This window comes from Prunus dulcis, chromosome 8 (assembly GCF_902201215.1).
Source record: "Prunus dulcis chromosome 8, ALMONDv2, whole genome shotgun sequence".
Classification (NCBI taxonomy): domain Eukaryota; kingdom Viridiplantae; phylum Streptophyta; class Magnoliopsida; order Rosales; family Rosaceae; genus Prunus; species Prunus dulcis.
Window position 1 is genome coordinate 18,748,490 of NC_047657.1, and position 15,666 is coordinate 18,764,155.

A 15,666-nucleotide genomic window follows, 5' to 3' on the forward strand; every position below is an offset into this window, starting at 1 on the left:
TTGCAAATAAATATATGTTGAGAATGACTCCGAACTTTCAGGATTAAGACCAGACATACACATGTGTTAAACATGATTAGTAATTATAATTAGAAACCCCTTTAGATATATAAATTTGAATCTTGATGCCAAATATATAATGGCATGCAAAAACGTGATGAACAACCAGTGCGCATGCATAAATAAGTTCCTCTACGACCAGTTGGATTGGGCGGTCGAAATGTCAACGGCTATACATACATACATATATATATATTTCATATTTTATTACATGACATAAATAAATGAGTGAGATTCAATAAAAAGGGTGTATACCACTAGAATATATAACATAGTTATTATATAATTTAATTTGTCAGAAATTCAACATTTGGAGAGTGTTGTGTGTGTGTTTTTTACAAAACAAAATAATTTAATTATACTTTTTTTTATTAGTGCATGCAGTGGCGGATTCAGAAAATTTTATCTTTTTCGGGCAAAATTAAGCTCTAAATATATGACTACAAATGCTTTCATTCGTAGCAAAAATATATATATATATATATATATTATCAATCATAATTATAATGTTATTATTAATACAGTCAAATACATTTTTATCAGTGTATACAACCTCTAACAACTAAGTCGTTATAGAGAGGACGCATAATAGACTAGAACAAAATTTGAAAATTGAGAAATTAGAGCTCATCTTGTGTATCAATATTTGGCTATTAGTTAATTTCTTTATTTTTTATTTTAAACGACTCTCGAGAACGACCCATTTTGAGGAACTCAATCTGTTGCCCACAAGCCAACTTAGTTGATTGCCCCTGTATGCCTAACTCAACCCCTTATGTGAGGGCAATGGCCTCACTGGCCCCTTGCTAGATTCGCCAGTGGGTTGAGTGTAAAACCATTTGGGTGTAAAAGTCAGTGTACCTCATACATGTATGCGTAGAGAGACAAGCACACACCACATCATAACATAAATCGTTTTTTTTAATTTAGAAAATCTCGATGATACGAGGGAAGATGTTATTAATCATCAATAGAAAAAAAGGAAGGACTTGACGCCTTATCCCGATTATTAATTAAAATGTCTTTAATAATATTTGGTGATTCCTCAACCCACTCCATTCTAGAAAAAAAAAATTATATAAAATTTCCAGTTAACTAAATCATTGATCTTTTGCTTGTTTAAAAACAATTTTTGAATAAATAAATAAATAAATAACTCAACATTGACAAGCTGGTTTCAATATATTCCCATCAACAAATTATGAGATATATATATATATATAGCTTTCATTGAGGGATATCTCAAATAAGCTTATTTGAGGGATACCCTTTGTAGGCCCCACTCCAGATTGTATTTCACTAATCCAAACCCTGTATTTTGTAGATATTCATTCAAAGATCATCTCTACAAAAAATCACTTGAATCCGATATCATTTGACCACTCAATTGAGTTATTGAAATTTTAGCATTTTCTTGAAGCACCATGTTCATTAATTTTGTCAGACACAATTGAATGTCGAAACGGTTTCCGATTTGTCTAATTTTTTGTAAGGATGATCTATAAATGAAGACCTAAAAAATAGATGATTTGGATCATTGGAAAAAAAAATTGTAGGATACCCTAAAGGGCGTCCCTCAAATAAAAGTATTTGAGGGATCCCTCAATAAAAGGGGACTGTATTCACACGAAATCCTCTTCTTAATTGTTTTTTATTTATTGGTTAAGCTTATCCTCTTCAATTATTCACACGAAATTATTGTATTGGATATAGGCTTATATTATTTTGAGATGAGAACAAAAGTCTTTAGATAACCTTAATTAGTTGTCCTACTACTTGTCTTGTGGAATATAAACCTCGCGGCATATATATAACTCTACATTCTAAATCTTTGTTCATTTGTTTGTTTGTTTTTTTTTAAAATAAGTGATAGTATATTATTGATGAACAAACAAAAGTACGAAGTCACTATGTGTCGAATATGGGTAAATTTTCTTCAGTGACTAAATACAATAACATGTTGAACTGATCTAGAGATAATCACGCACAACCCAAATAATGACTAAATTCCCGATTCAGCAAACTGAAGCACATGTACTCAGACCCACAATACAAATTTGCTGCGCAATGACAAAAAAAGGTAAATCCATATGTAAGAGCATCTCTAATTGATATATCAAAAGTGTCACATAGACATTTAATGGCTAGAAATAACATATCACATCACTCTAACCGAATTGTCAAAGCTGATGTGGAATGAAGGTTGGAGGTTGGAGGTTCAGTCGTTACTTTTGATATCTCATTCATTTATTATTTTCTTCTTTATTTTAAATGATTTGACTGTTACAAATTTTTTCCTTCTTTCTCTTTCCAATTTATTTCATATCTTAAATGAACACTGAAATATAATAAAATAATAATTTAATTTAACATATCAGATGGAGTAAAATTGTGTAATTATCAAATTGGTACATGAGCCATCAAATTTAAATTTTATGTTTAGTATTTGCATCTACTTTGGAGATGCTCTAAAGTATATATGGTCAAATTATCATGTTTTTATATATACATGCTCATAATGATTATTATTATGGGATATAATTAACCTCATTCATTCCTACCCATCTCCTTAATAATTAATTAATTAATTAGGTTGTGTTTGAGTTTGTGAGTCTCTGTACTCAAATGGGCTATAGTTGCTTTTATTTTAGTGATCGGTTTCTAAATACAGACAATTATTCCAATCACGGGATGTTCTCGAATTATGGGTCAGGATATGACATAAATACCATCGGATTAAGGTACAACATACGAGTTAAAATGTTGACTTCGTAGACCACAGGTTGAAAACTTGGATTGGTGGACAGTGCTGTGGCGTTTGTTCTTCAACATCAGCAGTGAGACGTCAAAATAGGCCGTGAAAAAGCAACAGTTGTTATGCATTACGTGGATAATCACACGCTGAAGCGTGTTTCAACTTTGACCCCCTATTTTGGATTGATCGACTACATTTGTGTGAAAGAGAAAAAAATCGACCTCTTTTTGGTCAAATTGGCAAAGTGGGTCCACATTCAATAAGTGAACATTCAGCCCCTCTATTTTTAATGCAAGTGATAATTATTCTAATTTAATACAATTTAAGAGAAAAAGGGAATTTGAGCGAAAGGCATGCTCATTAATATCATGACTAACTAGTCTAACACGCGTCTGTAAAAAAAATTATTATAATTTTGTTTTTTAAGAGGAGTCTGGTTTTTGTAATATAAGAGGATGACTGGAAATGGGAAAAAAATAGTGTAACATGACATATGCAATTACTTATTAAGATCAGAGGTAAGCATAGCGGCAAAGGGTAATTATCAAAGTAAGCATTTTGACAATGATTTCCTCCTTCGACCCAAACAAAAACCAAAAAGAGTATGATTTCCTCTGGTCGCCCACTTTGATTATTTGACTGATCTATACACAACGAATAATGCATATGAAAAATATCAAGCAAAAATGTTAGGCACATTGATTTGAATTTGAAACTAACTACTCACAAATCCAATCAGACCTTCTGAACACGTAATGAAATTAAATCCACTTCATTCAATTTTTAGGAGTTGGGACCTAAATAATCAAAGAAAAACCTAAACTGATGCATGCCAATTACCAGCAAACTTTAACCGTCAAAAACTAATCAACTAACACGTGTTAAAGCCTAATCATGCCACGGTGGCAAGTATGAAGTAGTGCACCCATGCATAATATATCTTTATCCTTTGAGAATTTAAAATAAAATAAAATTATATATCTATATAATATACGTGAGCTTCCTGGATTTTGCCTCCTCCTCATCGTGCAGAGGAGAACTCGACGCAAGTGAACAAAATAGAGCACGAGGTGTTCAATGCAGCTATCAAATTTGAAAACCCTGCTCTGACGTGTCCCTCTATGATCACTAATATGAGTGGGCCCCAAAACGCACTCTCTTGAGAAAAAAAAAAAAATTAATAATGAAAAATCCCACACAATACAATCACACCGTCCTCTCCACTTATATAAATTGCCATAAGCAATCACACACTTCTCTCAGTCTCAGCTGCGCTCTCTCTCTTCTTCCTCCTCCTTAATAATTTCTCACCTACCTCCTCCAAAACTCTACCCAAAAACCTTTTAGCATTTCCAAATCGGTGCACAACATCCAACCTTTGTACCCCTTGTATTTCTAATTGTACCACCTTTTCCTAGCTAGCTAGCCTTTTTTTTATTTTCTTTTCATGGGTAACGCTGATTATGTGTACCCTTCAACAAATGTGCAGGGTGAGTCTCCTCACCGAGTCGCAATCCCTCCACCACAACCCTTCGTCAAAACCCTGAAAAACTCTCTCAAAGAGACCTTCTTCCCCGATGACCCTTTGAGGCAGTTCAAGAACCAGCCAGCTTCAAGAAAAGTTGTTCTTGGCCTTCAATACTTCTTTCCAATATTTGAATGGGGGCCTCGCTACACGCTTGACTTCTTGAAATCCGATCTCATCTCCGGCATAACCATCGCCAGCCTCTCAATCCCTCAGGGGATTAGCTATGCCAAGCTTGCAAACTTGCCACCAATTCTTGGCCTGTGTGAGTAGCACTTGTACAATTCTATAGTTTCTTCTTCTTCATTTCTTTCATTTCGTTCTTCCCACTCTCAGTTTGTCATCGGCATTTATGCACTCGAAAATAAATTAATATTTATAGGATACATGTTGCATGTGAGAGTTGGGTTGTGATCAGTTATTATAAACTTCGTCTTAATTATAAATAATATAAATATTTTAATGCAGATTCAAGCTTTATTCCACCATTGGTTTATGCCATGATGGGGAGCTCAAGAGATTTGGCTGTAGGGACAGTGGCTGTGGCTTCACTTCTCACAGCTTCAATGCTGGGGGCTGAGGTCAATGCTGTGGAGAACCCTACCCTTTATCTTCACCTGGCTTTCACAGCAACCCTCTTCGCTGGAGTTTTCCAAGCTTCCTTGGGCTTCTTGAGGTCAGTAGTTTTCCTATATTTTCCTCCCATAAATATCTGTTATGGTAGGTTTAGTGCAGTAATTAGCTAATTAGATGCAACTTAATAGATTTAAGTAGTGGGAACAATAAGACAAATTAGCTCAAATTGATATAGAAAAGGTAAACATTTTGTACTTGCTTTCTGGAATTTTCGTCTTTTAGCACAATTTAACTTTTTCCTGTTCAATAATTAGACTAATGAGATTCGATCGCTCATTGTTTTCAAGAATCTGCAGACACTGATTGATCCACAGCCAGCTTCACAGATTTGTAAATAATTTTTTTTTATATATATAAAAAACACACTTGGATAATAAGGATCCAAGGATATAAATTAAATTTGATTTAAAGAGTGTTTTTCCCCTTTTGTTATATTTTTTTAACTATCTAACACACGATAAGGAGGTTTGAACCTATCTTTAAAACGGCGGACACTCCTATCTTGACTGACTGACCTACCGCATTTGATATTATTATTTGATATTATTATGTGTTTTGCATGAATGAATATATATACATATATGTATATGATTGATTGGATTGGATTGCAGGCTGGGTTTTATCGTGGATTTTCTATCACATGCAACGATAGTAGGGTTCATGGCAGGGGCAGCCACGGTGGTGTGCCTGCAGCAGCTAAAAGGGATTCTTGGGCTTGACCATTTCACCAATGCGACCGACGTTGTGTCAGTTATGCGTTCTGTCTTCAGCCAAACACATGAGGTTGATTGTCTTGTCCCTTTCCTCCCATTTCTCAGCCACACAAAATTAATCAAACAGCTCTTTTCTGTTTTTTTTTGGTCTGATATCATCAAAACAGCTCAATCCATCACAATTAATACATCAAAACTGCCTTTTCTTTTATGTTTAATTTAAGTCATCAAGTCTTGTTTTGGGAAAAAAAAAATTATTGCACACATATAGAACCCTAAACGGTTGTTAGTCACATGCATTATATGTTCACACTCGTATATATGATCATGAAAGAATTTGACACGTGTTAGCGTCGTGGTATGAATATCTTCTTAAATTAAAAGAAAAAAAGAAAGTTGAGGGGTCATTTTCTAAAACCTAAAGCGTTTGTTTTTATTTGACAAAGGCTATGGAAGAATTTAATCAAGCAAGAAAGTTTAAATATTAATTGGATTCAATTATATTGCTCAAGTGGGTTTGAGTTTTATAATTCTTTCTAACAATGGTTGTTGGTTGTTGGTTGCAGTGGAGATGGGAAAGCGGAGTTTTGGGATGTTTATTTCTCTTCTTTCTCCTCGTCACCAGATACTTTGTAAGTGAATATCGAACCCATATCTTTAATTTCCCTTGTTTATTATATTAATTTCAGATACTTATTTCTTTAATTCAACAATCTGTCACGCAAGTATATGCCTGATGTGATGGCCCAGCAATTTAAAAATGTAACAGAGAATTGGAAAGATGGTTTAATTCGATTGGATTAATAGGACCATCACTTAGATAATTTAATAGAAATTAAGTTCCAATTTAGTCAAAAAAGTTTCAAGAAACTACTTAGCATCTGACTTTGTAGACCCCTCTATTTTCCATGGATTGAACCGACCAACTTCCTTTTTAAAACTTCCTTTTTGTTAGATCAAAATTCTCGTTTCATTTTCAACTATAACCTACTCCCACTTCAAATTAAGTAACATAAACTCTCAAAGATTATTGACTCCGGCCGAGCTGCATGCACCTCGTTAAAATAATGAGTAATGCTAGGCGTACCACATTTGCATACCACTTTGTGTATCACCTCTCTAATAGAGATCGAGTCCACTTCTATTAAAAAGGTGTACATAATGTAGTATATAAATGTGGACTAGCATTTTTGTAAAATAATAGTAGGATTATTTAATAAAACTTAATTAATCCATGGCTGCCAATATATTAAGCATTCTTTTGACTCCAGGCCTGGCCTCTCTGGTTTTGTTTATGTCAGAACGAAAGGTGAATTTTAAAATGCTAATGTGGCTGATACAGTTTCTTTGTCTTTATGTTGGGCAACATGGTGATGCAGAGCAAGAAAAAACCCAGGTTCTTTTGGATATCAGCCATGGCACCTCTCACGTCAGTCATATTGGGAAGCGTTCTGGTTTATCTCACCCATGCTGAGAAACATGGCGTTCAAGTGGTGAGCACTCCTATTTTAGAACTCATTTATTATTTTTTTAATTATGCAATTAGATTATCAAGTGACGAGAGAAATAGACGGAACAAAACACTCAAAAGAAAAACACTAGTACCGGCTTTCCTATCATGTTACAATTGGTATACATCAAAACCTACCATGTGTTACGAGCTCTTATTTATAATTAAGATTCTGTAACACATGACATATTTTAATTAGACGGTACTCAACGCAACCATGACAAAATTAGAAAGACAAAAAAAAAAAAACAGGAGTCTGTGATCACCAACTAGTGGCCTAGTGAGGAGAACTCAGCAGGAACAGATTGGACCACCATAAAAGTTACAAAAGCGGGTCCATCTCCCATGTGGTTATAGAGGCCTTTGGCAAAAACTAGTCTTGGGCCACCCCATAAATAATTATTTAAGCACTCTGTCTACATTATCGAGCCCCCCACCAATAATAGAATTGGGTAGAAATTGTGTGGGCCCCTAAAGTTTGCTATGTTTGCCCTCTCTCCCGTGGCATCAGAGACAGTTCTGGTTGATTGGTCATTGTCAATACCTTTTCCATTTAATTTATAAAAGCTTTTTGTATTTTGTATTTTATTTTGTACCTAATGACAAATTTTTCTAATTAATGCCTGAATTTTCTGGTGGATATATATATTTTTTCAGATAGGAAAACTGAAGAAAGGGCTTAATCCAATGTCCTTTGGAGACCTTGTGTTTGTGTCTCCTTATCTGACAACAGCTTTCAAAACTGGCGTCATCACTGGAATCATCGCTCTCGCGGTAAGTAATTAATATAATTTTTTAATTACTGATATTGATTAAGCCAGTTGATCACGACAATAAACATGTTGTATTGCAACTAATTGCTATGTGCAGGAAGGAATAGCAGTAGGGAGAAGCTTTTCCATGTTCAAGAATTACCACATTGATGGGAACAAAGAAATGATTGCCATTGGGATGATGAACATTGCTGGTTCTTGCACTTCTTGCTACCTCACCACAGGTTAATCACTCATCATACACATTTAATACTAATTAAATTAAGGGGTTTAATCTTAATTAGATTCATTTCATGTTGCTAATTAAGCAATTTCTTCATCAATTTTCAGGGCCGTTTTCCAGATCAGCAGTTAACTTCAATGCAGGATGCAAGACGGCAATGTCAAACGTTGTCATGGCAATTGCGGTTATGTTCACATTGTTGTTCCTCACTCCTCTGTTCCATTACACTCCCCTGGTTGTGTTGTCTGCTATTATAATGGCCGCCATGCTTGGCCTCATAGACTATGAAGCCGCAATTCACCTCTGGAAGGTTGACAAGTTTGACTTTGTTGTCTGCATGAGTGCCTATATCGGCGTTGTTTTTGGCACCGTTGAAATTGGACTAGTCTTAGCGGTACGTATCATTATTGTGCGTGACAGGAACACAATATCTAACAACTTAAAACTACGCATTAGAACTAATATTTCTTTTTTCTTCTGTGTAGGTTGCAATATCTGTGATCAGGGTACTTTTGTTTGTGGCAAGGCCAAGGACTTTTGTTCAAGGAAACCTTCCGAATTCCATGGTTTACAGAAATGTTGAGCAGTATACCAATGCAATCAATGTTCCTGGAATTCTCATACTTGAGATTGATGCTCCCATTTACTTTGCAAATACCAACTACTTAAGAGAAAGGTACTAATTAATTAAACCTGAACACACTCTTTCATGTTATGATCAAATTTAAAAATAATAATTTGAAAGTTGACCCAAAGTCCTATTTGTTTTCAGGATTACAAGGTGGATAAATGATGAGGAAGATAGGATCAAATCTGCAGGGGAAAGTAGCTTACAATATGTGATATTGGATATGACTGGTAATTAAGGGAAACAAATAGATATATATAAAGAAAATTAATGTGACATTTTTTACCCTGAAATTAATTTGTTTTCTGGTTTAATTTGCAGCTGTTGGTAACATAGACACAAGTGGGATAAGCATGTTTGAAGAGGTCAAAAAGCTTGTTGACAGAAGGGGGCTCCAGGTACAAAAATTTGCAACAGTCTCTCAATTTATCAAATATTTCCTTCCAAATTTTTTTTCATCTGTTTATATAACTCTATAATTTTGTTCCCATTTCTGTGTTTAGCTTGTACTGGCGAACCCGGGAAGCGAGGTGATGAAGAAGATGAACAAGTCAGAGTTTATTGAGAACATAGGTCAAGAATGGATTTATCTCACAGTTGCAGACGCTGTTGCAGCATGCAACTTCATGCTTCACTCCACCAAGCCCAACCCCGGCAAAGATCAAGAACCAGCTGCATGGAACAACGTTTGATGGCTTTGGCTGGCTACAATGTGAATTTATGTATCAGAAAGCAATATCCACATAAATATGAAGACTCGTTTGAATTAAGGAGAAATGAGTCTCATCATTTGTGTGTTAAGTTTGCTCAAGTCAGTTGGAAGCATTAATTTTTTCCACCTTCCAACATAATGTTATTTGGAGAATATTGTATACCACTGCATAATGAAATTAAAAATATTGGAGATCAACAACTCTTCGAAGCTGAATTACAAGAAAACGCATGCTTTCTAGCCACTACAATATTCTTCTTAATTACTTCAAAAATCTAAATACAAGCTCACATAATGACTTCTCTTACTCTAACCAAGGCTACAAGTGGCCAGTTCTTTCATTTTTTTTATAAAATTGATAGTCTAAAATATCTAATCTATGGGAGGGGGATTCAAATTTGGATGCAAGAGAGCGGGCTCGCTGCCCTGGCCAATTTGCCTAACCCATGTCTGCCAAACGGCTAATTCTTTTTCCATTTCAAGCACACATATTTGGAAATTATGGTTGCAGTTTGCAGTGTGATGTTGGAGTGTTGCCTTCATCTCCTCAATATGGATTCTCAGTTGTTGAGAAGTACGCTACTAAACTAATGGTTGTTTCAATTATATATTTGAATCATTTCTGAAGTTTGGGATGCATGGATTTGATTTCTACTCCATTAGTAAATGCATATTAGGTTTTAATTGTTCATTCTCTTTTCTCTAAGTACAGGAATGTAGTAAATATGGAGAAACGAAAACTTTTACTCCTCTTTTGAAACCAAGAGAAGAAAAGAAATCGTTGCTTTCTCCAGTAAATATATGTACTTCAGAAACAATTTTGGTCCAGGTAGTTTCTGAACCTCTGCATTTTAAATTGAAATCACATGCATAGAATGCATTACTCTTTCCAGAAAGAAAAAACAGAAGATCATATTTCAGATAGGGCGCATGATGTGTTTAAGATATTTCATGTTATTTGTTATTAACAGTGGCTTTGAAAACAATATATATATATATATATATATATATATATACACACACACACACATAAACACTTAGTGCCGATCTTGGTGTTCTGATTCCGAAAAAAGGCATATTCCACTTCTCTATCAATGCCCCTTTTTTTTTTTAAATAGGTGCAGGGGTCTTTTTTGTTGAGAAGTCTTAGCTGGGCTGAATAGTTGAGAAGAGGTGAATATAGCCTTCAAATCCCCTTTCCATTATCATGACTTGCTTATCATTGGTCGTTGGAGTAAATGAGTTCATTACACTTGGGTTCTGAGAAAGAAAAATAGCTTTTGTGTAGTTGAGTCTAACCATTGTAGGGACCAAGTTCAGGTGAGCCCGTGTGCACAATAGAATAGGATATTGGCTATATAATTGTCGATTGAGTGATTTGGACTTGGAGATCAATGGTTTAGACAGGACGACTAGCAAAAGGGGAATACGAATTTGGGAATGTTACGGGTGTTAGTTTGTGTAATAGGGCATTCAGAATCACAGTGGCAAAATGCAGGGTATGGGACATGCAGATTTGCTTGCCCTATTATATAAATTAACGGGTTGGGTAGAATTGAAGTTCATTCATGCATTGCATAATTTTATAAATCTCACTAATCACATAAGACACAGGACCCCTAATGAGCTTGTAGTGCTCACCCCTTATTAAATCCATTGCAGGTTTTGAATTTGAGGTTTAATTTGTGACCTAGAAACAAGAAGAATGAGTTGTAGATAGTTTTGGACGTCTGTTGTAAAATAAATAAATTAAGAGAGTGTTTCTTTCCTGTTATTTTGCTTGAAAAATCACAATGTAAATTACTTTGGTTTAAATAAAGGTTTCTGTTCAGTTTTCATGTTTCTTGTTATGTAAATTTTTAGTTTTAGTTTTTCTTTACCTTACACTTCCATAAGAAGGGAAAAAAAAAAATTGGGGTGTGACAAGCACGTCTTAGGGAATACTCTGTTCTTCTTCCAGCGGATCTTTCGGCGGCTCTTTGGATTTCTACTACATGGCTTGGCATGAGAGGCTTGTGGTGTGGGAGCTAAGAATCCATAAGTTTAGCAAGAGAGAATGATTTGCTTGAGGAATTGATGATCATGGCAGTGTATTGTGGAATGATTGGGTGGTGTTTTGGGAAAAGTATGGGAAGGGTTATGCTTGAGTCTCGTACTTCTTAACAGCTTGAGGATGGGCTTTTTATTGCTGATGTGTTTTGTGTTTAAGGATTTGGATATTTGGATCAGCATGGTAAGGCCTAGTTTTGGGTGTTTCTGGAGGGATGAGCTTGCCTCTGCTGACTTGGGTTGTTTCTAGGTTTGGAAAGGCTAAAGCTTGGGTTTTTGGGGTTTTTAGGCAACTTGAGGATGAGCTTGCCTTGGCTTGTTTCTGGGTGTTTGAAGAGGGTAAGCTTGCCTTTGCGTTCATTATCCCCGTTTTTGGGTAACAAATCTTGGTCTTCAAGCAAGGCAAGAACCCTCGACTTACTAAAATATTTGTATATTCATTTGGGAATAAATTCCCGAAATACAGCTTGGATTAGCATGTGACAACTATTGTATGTTATATTGGGCTTTGAATATCCTTGGGCTTCTCTTGACATTTTGGGGCTCAACAGCTGGTGAAATGATCTGTGTATACTAACTAGGATGTTATATTTCCTACTCAAAGGTTCTTAAACGGAGCTTTAAGCATTGATCAAAACTTCTACTCAACACCATTTGAGAAAAATATACTTGTAAGTGTCCAAAGTTGTTATTGTCATAATTATTGCTAGACTGATTGTCTTGCATTTCCTACTGGAAATGGCAAGATGGTACCTGTAACACTGGTTATAGAAATATATGTGCACAATGAACCTCATCACAGTTTCACTTCATTCATATAATCTTTTTGTTCCATCTTTTAGTGTGATTCTTCTCTAGGTGAGTGACACCCTAGCCACACCTTTATATTCAAGTTTGGGGCACATTGTTTTGGTTACTTTTTCAGATAGGTGTATAATATATATTAAAAAGAATTTATATATATATATTATTTTTATTTAATAATATGTGAAAATTATGTATATAATACGTGAATTTTGTGTGTATTATTGAAAATTTTGTAAAAAAATACTTGTATTAAACATGAAAAATATGTATGTACTATTGTACATTTGTTTTTTTTAAAAAATTTGTATTTTATCTAGTCTTCAAGACATGTACGGAAAACGAAAGCATTATTTGAAAAATACGTACGTAAGTATATAATACGAGTATTAAACGAGAAAATAATAAATTCTTTATAGAGGTAATAATTCTGGAAAAGTAAAAAATCAAAAGAGGACAATAGAGACTCAGGTAATGGCCTAATAGTAATGGATAATGCTCTAAACTACTCTTATCGATAAACTAAAATCAGGGAAAAAATTTTGCCCCAAAAAAAACAAAAAAAAAACAAAAAGATTCTAGTATAGCCGTGCGGCTATACCTTTTAAATATACTATACCATTTAAATATAATATTTAAATAGTATAGCCGTTCGGCTATACTAATTTTTTTTTTTTAAATAATAAAAAAAGCCCAAAAATGGCTATACGAGCTTTACATTTCCCTCCCTGCCTGGCTCGCTTCACTGAGTCACTTCTCATCAAAGTGTTCAAGTTCAAGGCCTAAAAAGAGGTGGGCAATTCCTCATTTGAGCTCTCATGGCGCCTCCCAAGAAATCAAAGAAAAGCAAGAAAGATAGGAAATTGAAGAAAAACTTAAGCTTGTTGGTTCCAGTCGAGCCTAAAGCTGCAGACTCTGACTGGTGGGATAGTTTCTTCAACCCAAGGTTTTTCTTTTCACTAAGCTCAGTCTCCAATTACTCTGCTTCCTCCTTTTTAGTGGAATAAATTCAGATTACTTGTAGTTTTCTTTATATTTTGTTTATTTTGGAAAATCTATGATGCACCGACATGTAGAACAGGTGGTGGATTTTGTTCTTTAACGTTAAATTCCGTAATGATGTTCATAATTAGAGCACAAAACCTATAAACTGTGCTTTTGTTTAGTTAGGCTGTTGGAAAAATCGGCCTAGGCGCTAGGCGGCCGCTAGGGTCTAGGCGGCTCCATATTTTTTTTCCTGACTTTAGCTAAATTATGAACTCGCTTCAATTTCTGATGGCCGCTATAAGAAAACTGGGTTCTGATATGTGTTTTGCATCCTGAAAAGAGAAAGATGTGGTCGAAAAGTTATTGCTAGGGGGGGCAATAGAGATTTTAGTCTGTAAAAGTAGCCTGTAATTGTTAGGAATCTGGTTTGGCCTAAGTTGGATGAGTAGTTGGAAATCCTGACTGAATCAGACTTGGGGAATATACAGATACAGAAACACATAGTCGGGCTTTGCTTGTTTTTATATGGAAGCAAGTTTTTCTGTCTTCCTATTTCCCTTTTTGTAGATTTTTTTTTTTTACTTTTTTTCGAGTTGATTTCTGTTTTGAACTTTCCATGATAACTTTACTTTATTCTGTTTTGGTGATGTAATTCATCTGTGCAGATTCTTCACTATCCAATGATGAGGAGGAAGGTTTTAAGTATTTCTTTAGGGTCTCTAAGAAGAGTTTTGACTATATCTGTTCCCTTGTAAGAGAAGACCTTGCGTCGAGGCCGCCATCGGGTCTCATCAACGTAGAAGGAAGGTTTCTTAGTGTTGAGAAACAGGTTGCAATCCCCCTAAGAAGGTTGGCATCTGGTGAGTCTCAAGTATCAGTGAGAGCTGCCTTTGGAGTCGGCCAGTCCACAGTTTCTGAGGTGACTTGGAGAGTTATTGAAGCATTGGAAGAACGTGCCTTCTAACAACTTAGAACTACGCATTAGAACTAATATTTCTTTTTTCTTCTGTGTAGGTTGCAATATCTGTGATCAGGGTACTTTTGTTTGTGGCAAGGCCAAGGACTTTTGTTCATGGAAACCTTCCGAATTCCATGGTTTACAGAAATGTTGAGCAGGATGCTAATGCAAGCAATGTTCCTGGAATTCTCATACTTGAGATTGATGCTCCCATACCAACTACTTAAGAGAAAGGTACTAATTAATTAAACCTGAGTAAGAACTAAAGATTTGGGGCTTAAGATAGATAATAGCAAGCACAGGGACTAAGGTTTTGTTGGGTTGTTCTTGAGGTGGTTGTACTATCTTCTTGTTTTCTGGTCATGTTTATGTTCTAGTGAGCCAGAACTAAAGATTTGGGGCTTAAGATAGATAAGTGGCTTATCTATGGGACCGGGAAAGAGACATCCCACTTTGTTTGAGAAGGTTTGAATCAGACATTTGATTTTTATGATGATTGCACAAATTTTCATCTACAAATTGATTGAATAACTAGTGTAGTGCTTCAAGTTACCAGTTGCTTCTAACCAAGGTGCTTTTTGATAGTGCCACCATACTAGTTAAACATAGAGACCCGTGTGTCATCCGTTTGATTCTAATAATTTCCAAGTGTTAAGTTGGTTAACTGGCCTAGCGTTTGAGCCATAAATTACTGAAACCGTCTCATGATGAAAGAATTGATTGCATTCTCATGATTATTTGTGATCATAGAAACTGCTTTCCAGAAATACTTTAATCTTCTCTGATGTATTTTGTTTCATTTGTAGACACACAGGTTGGAGAGGACTTGATGAAGGCATCGTTGTAGTTGGGACTTGCATGATTTAAAAGCTACAATGGCAGGTTGCATGTCAACCACATCCAAAACAATTAAATCAAGGAAAAAACACTGTCAGCGGGTCATCAAACGCCATAGAAAGGCAACCTGCTCCGCTTCACATGGTACCAAGAAAAGAAATACCAGTTTCAAGAAAATAAATAGTGATGCAGGAGCTCGCGTGAGTGACTATGCTGTCAGTGAGTTTGTTCATGTGGACTTTGAGAATGGTGCAACAACTACTCATGCAGGGTTCTAACTACTTTGAGATTGATCTGAGCATTCATCGCTTCAACTACGTATCAAGGAAGGGTCTCGAATTGTTTTGAGAACGTCCAAAAAAAAAACGGAATAGCCGCTCGGCTATACTATTAAAATATCTCGTTCCTGTTTATGAAGTATAGCCGCGCGGCTATACATTGCTAGACCCTTTTTTAAAATATTCTATTTATAGAGTATAGCCGAGCGGCTATACCT

The 15,666-nt window shown here is 35.4% G+C and overlaps 1 protein-coding gene and 1 long non-coding RNA gene across 2 annotated transcripts; both read left to right on the top strand.

The window, feature by feature from the left end:
• The first annotated feature begins 4,077 nt into the window (after positions 1 to 4,077).
• Positions 4,078 to 9,751, top strand: LOC117637775 (sulfate transporter 3.1-like). The gene is made up of 12 exons (XM_034372782.1): positions 4,078 to 4,605; positions 4,809 to 5,016; positions 5,588 to 5,759; positions 6,256 to 6,321; positions 7,069 to 7,182; positions 7,857 to 7,973; positions 8,070 to 8,196; positions 8,303 to 8,589; positions 8,681 to 8,871; positions 8,968 to 9,053; positions 9,145 to 9,221; positions 9,327 to 9,751. The coding sequence occupies exons 1-12, from the start codon at positions 4,263 to 4,265 to the stop codon at positions 9,513 to 9,515; spliced, it is 1,977 nt and encodes a 658-aa protein (XP_034228673.1). The 5' UTR covers positions 4,078 to 4,262; the 3' UTR covers positions 9,516 to 9,751.
• A 3,412-nt stretch (positions 9,752 to 13,163) lies between these two features.
• On the top strand, positions 13,164 to 15,463 carry LOC117638864. Its single transcript, XR_004587329.1, has 4 exons — positions 13,164 to 13,334; positions 14,041 to 14,294; positions 14,390 to 14,567; positions 15,140 to 15,463. It is a non-coding gene; the product is annotated as an uncharacterized LOC117638864 (long non-coding RNA).
• Positions 15,464 to 15,666: the final 203 nt, after the last annotated feature.

Excerpts from the sequence above, each read along its gene's own strand:
- LOC117637775 (XM_034372782.1), top strand. The coding sequence starts at position 4,263 with ATGGGTAACGCTGATTATGTGTACCCTTCAACAAATGTGCAGGGTGAG. Across the intron at positions 5,760-6,255 it reads TCTTCAGCCAAACACATGAG|TGGAGATGGGAAAGCGGAGT; the intron begins GTTGATTGTCTT and ends TGTTGGTTGCAG. Across the intron at positions 8,590-8,680 it reads AAATTGGACTAGTCTTAGCG|GTTGCAATATCTGTGATCAG; the intron begins GTACGTATCATT and ends TCTTCTGTGTAG.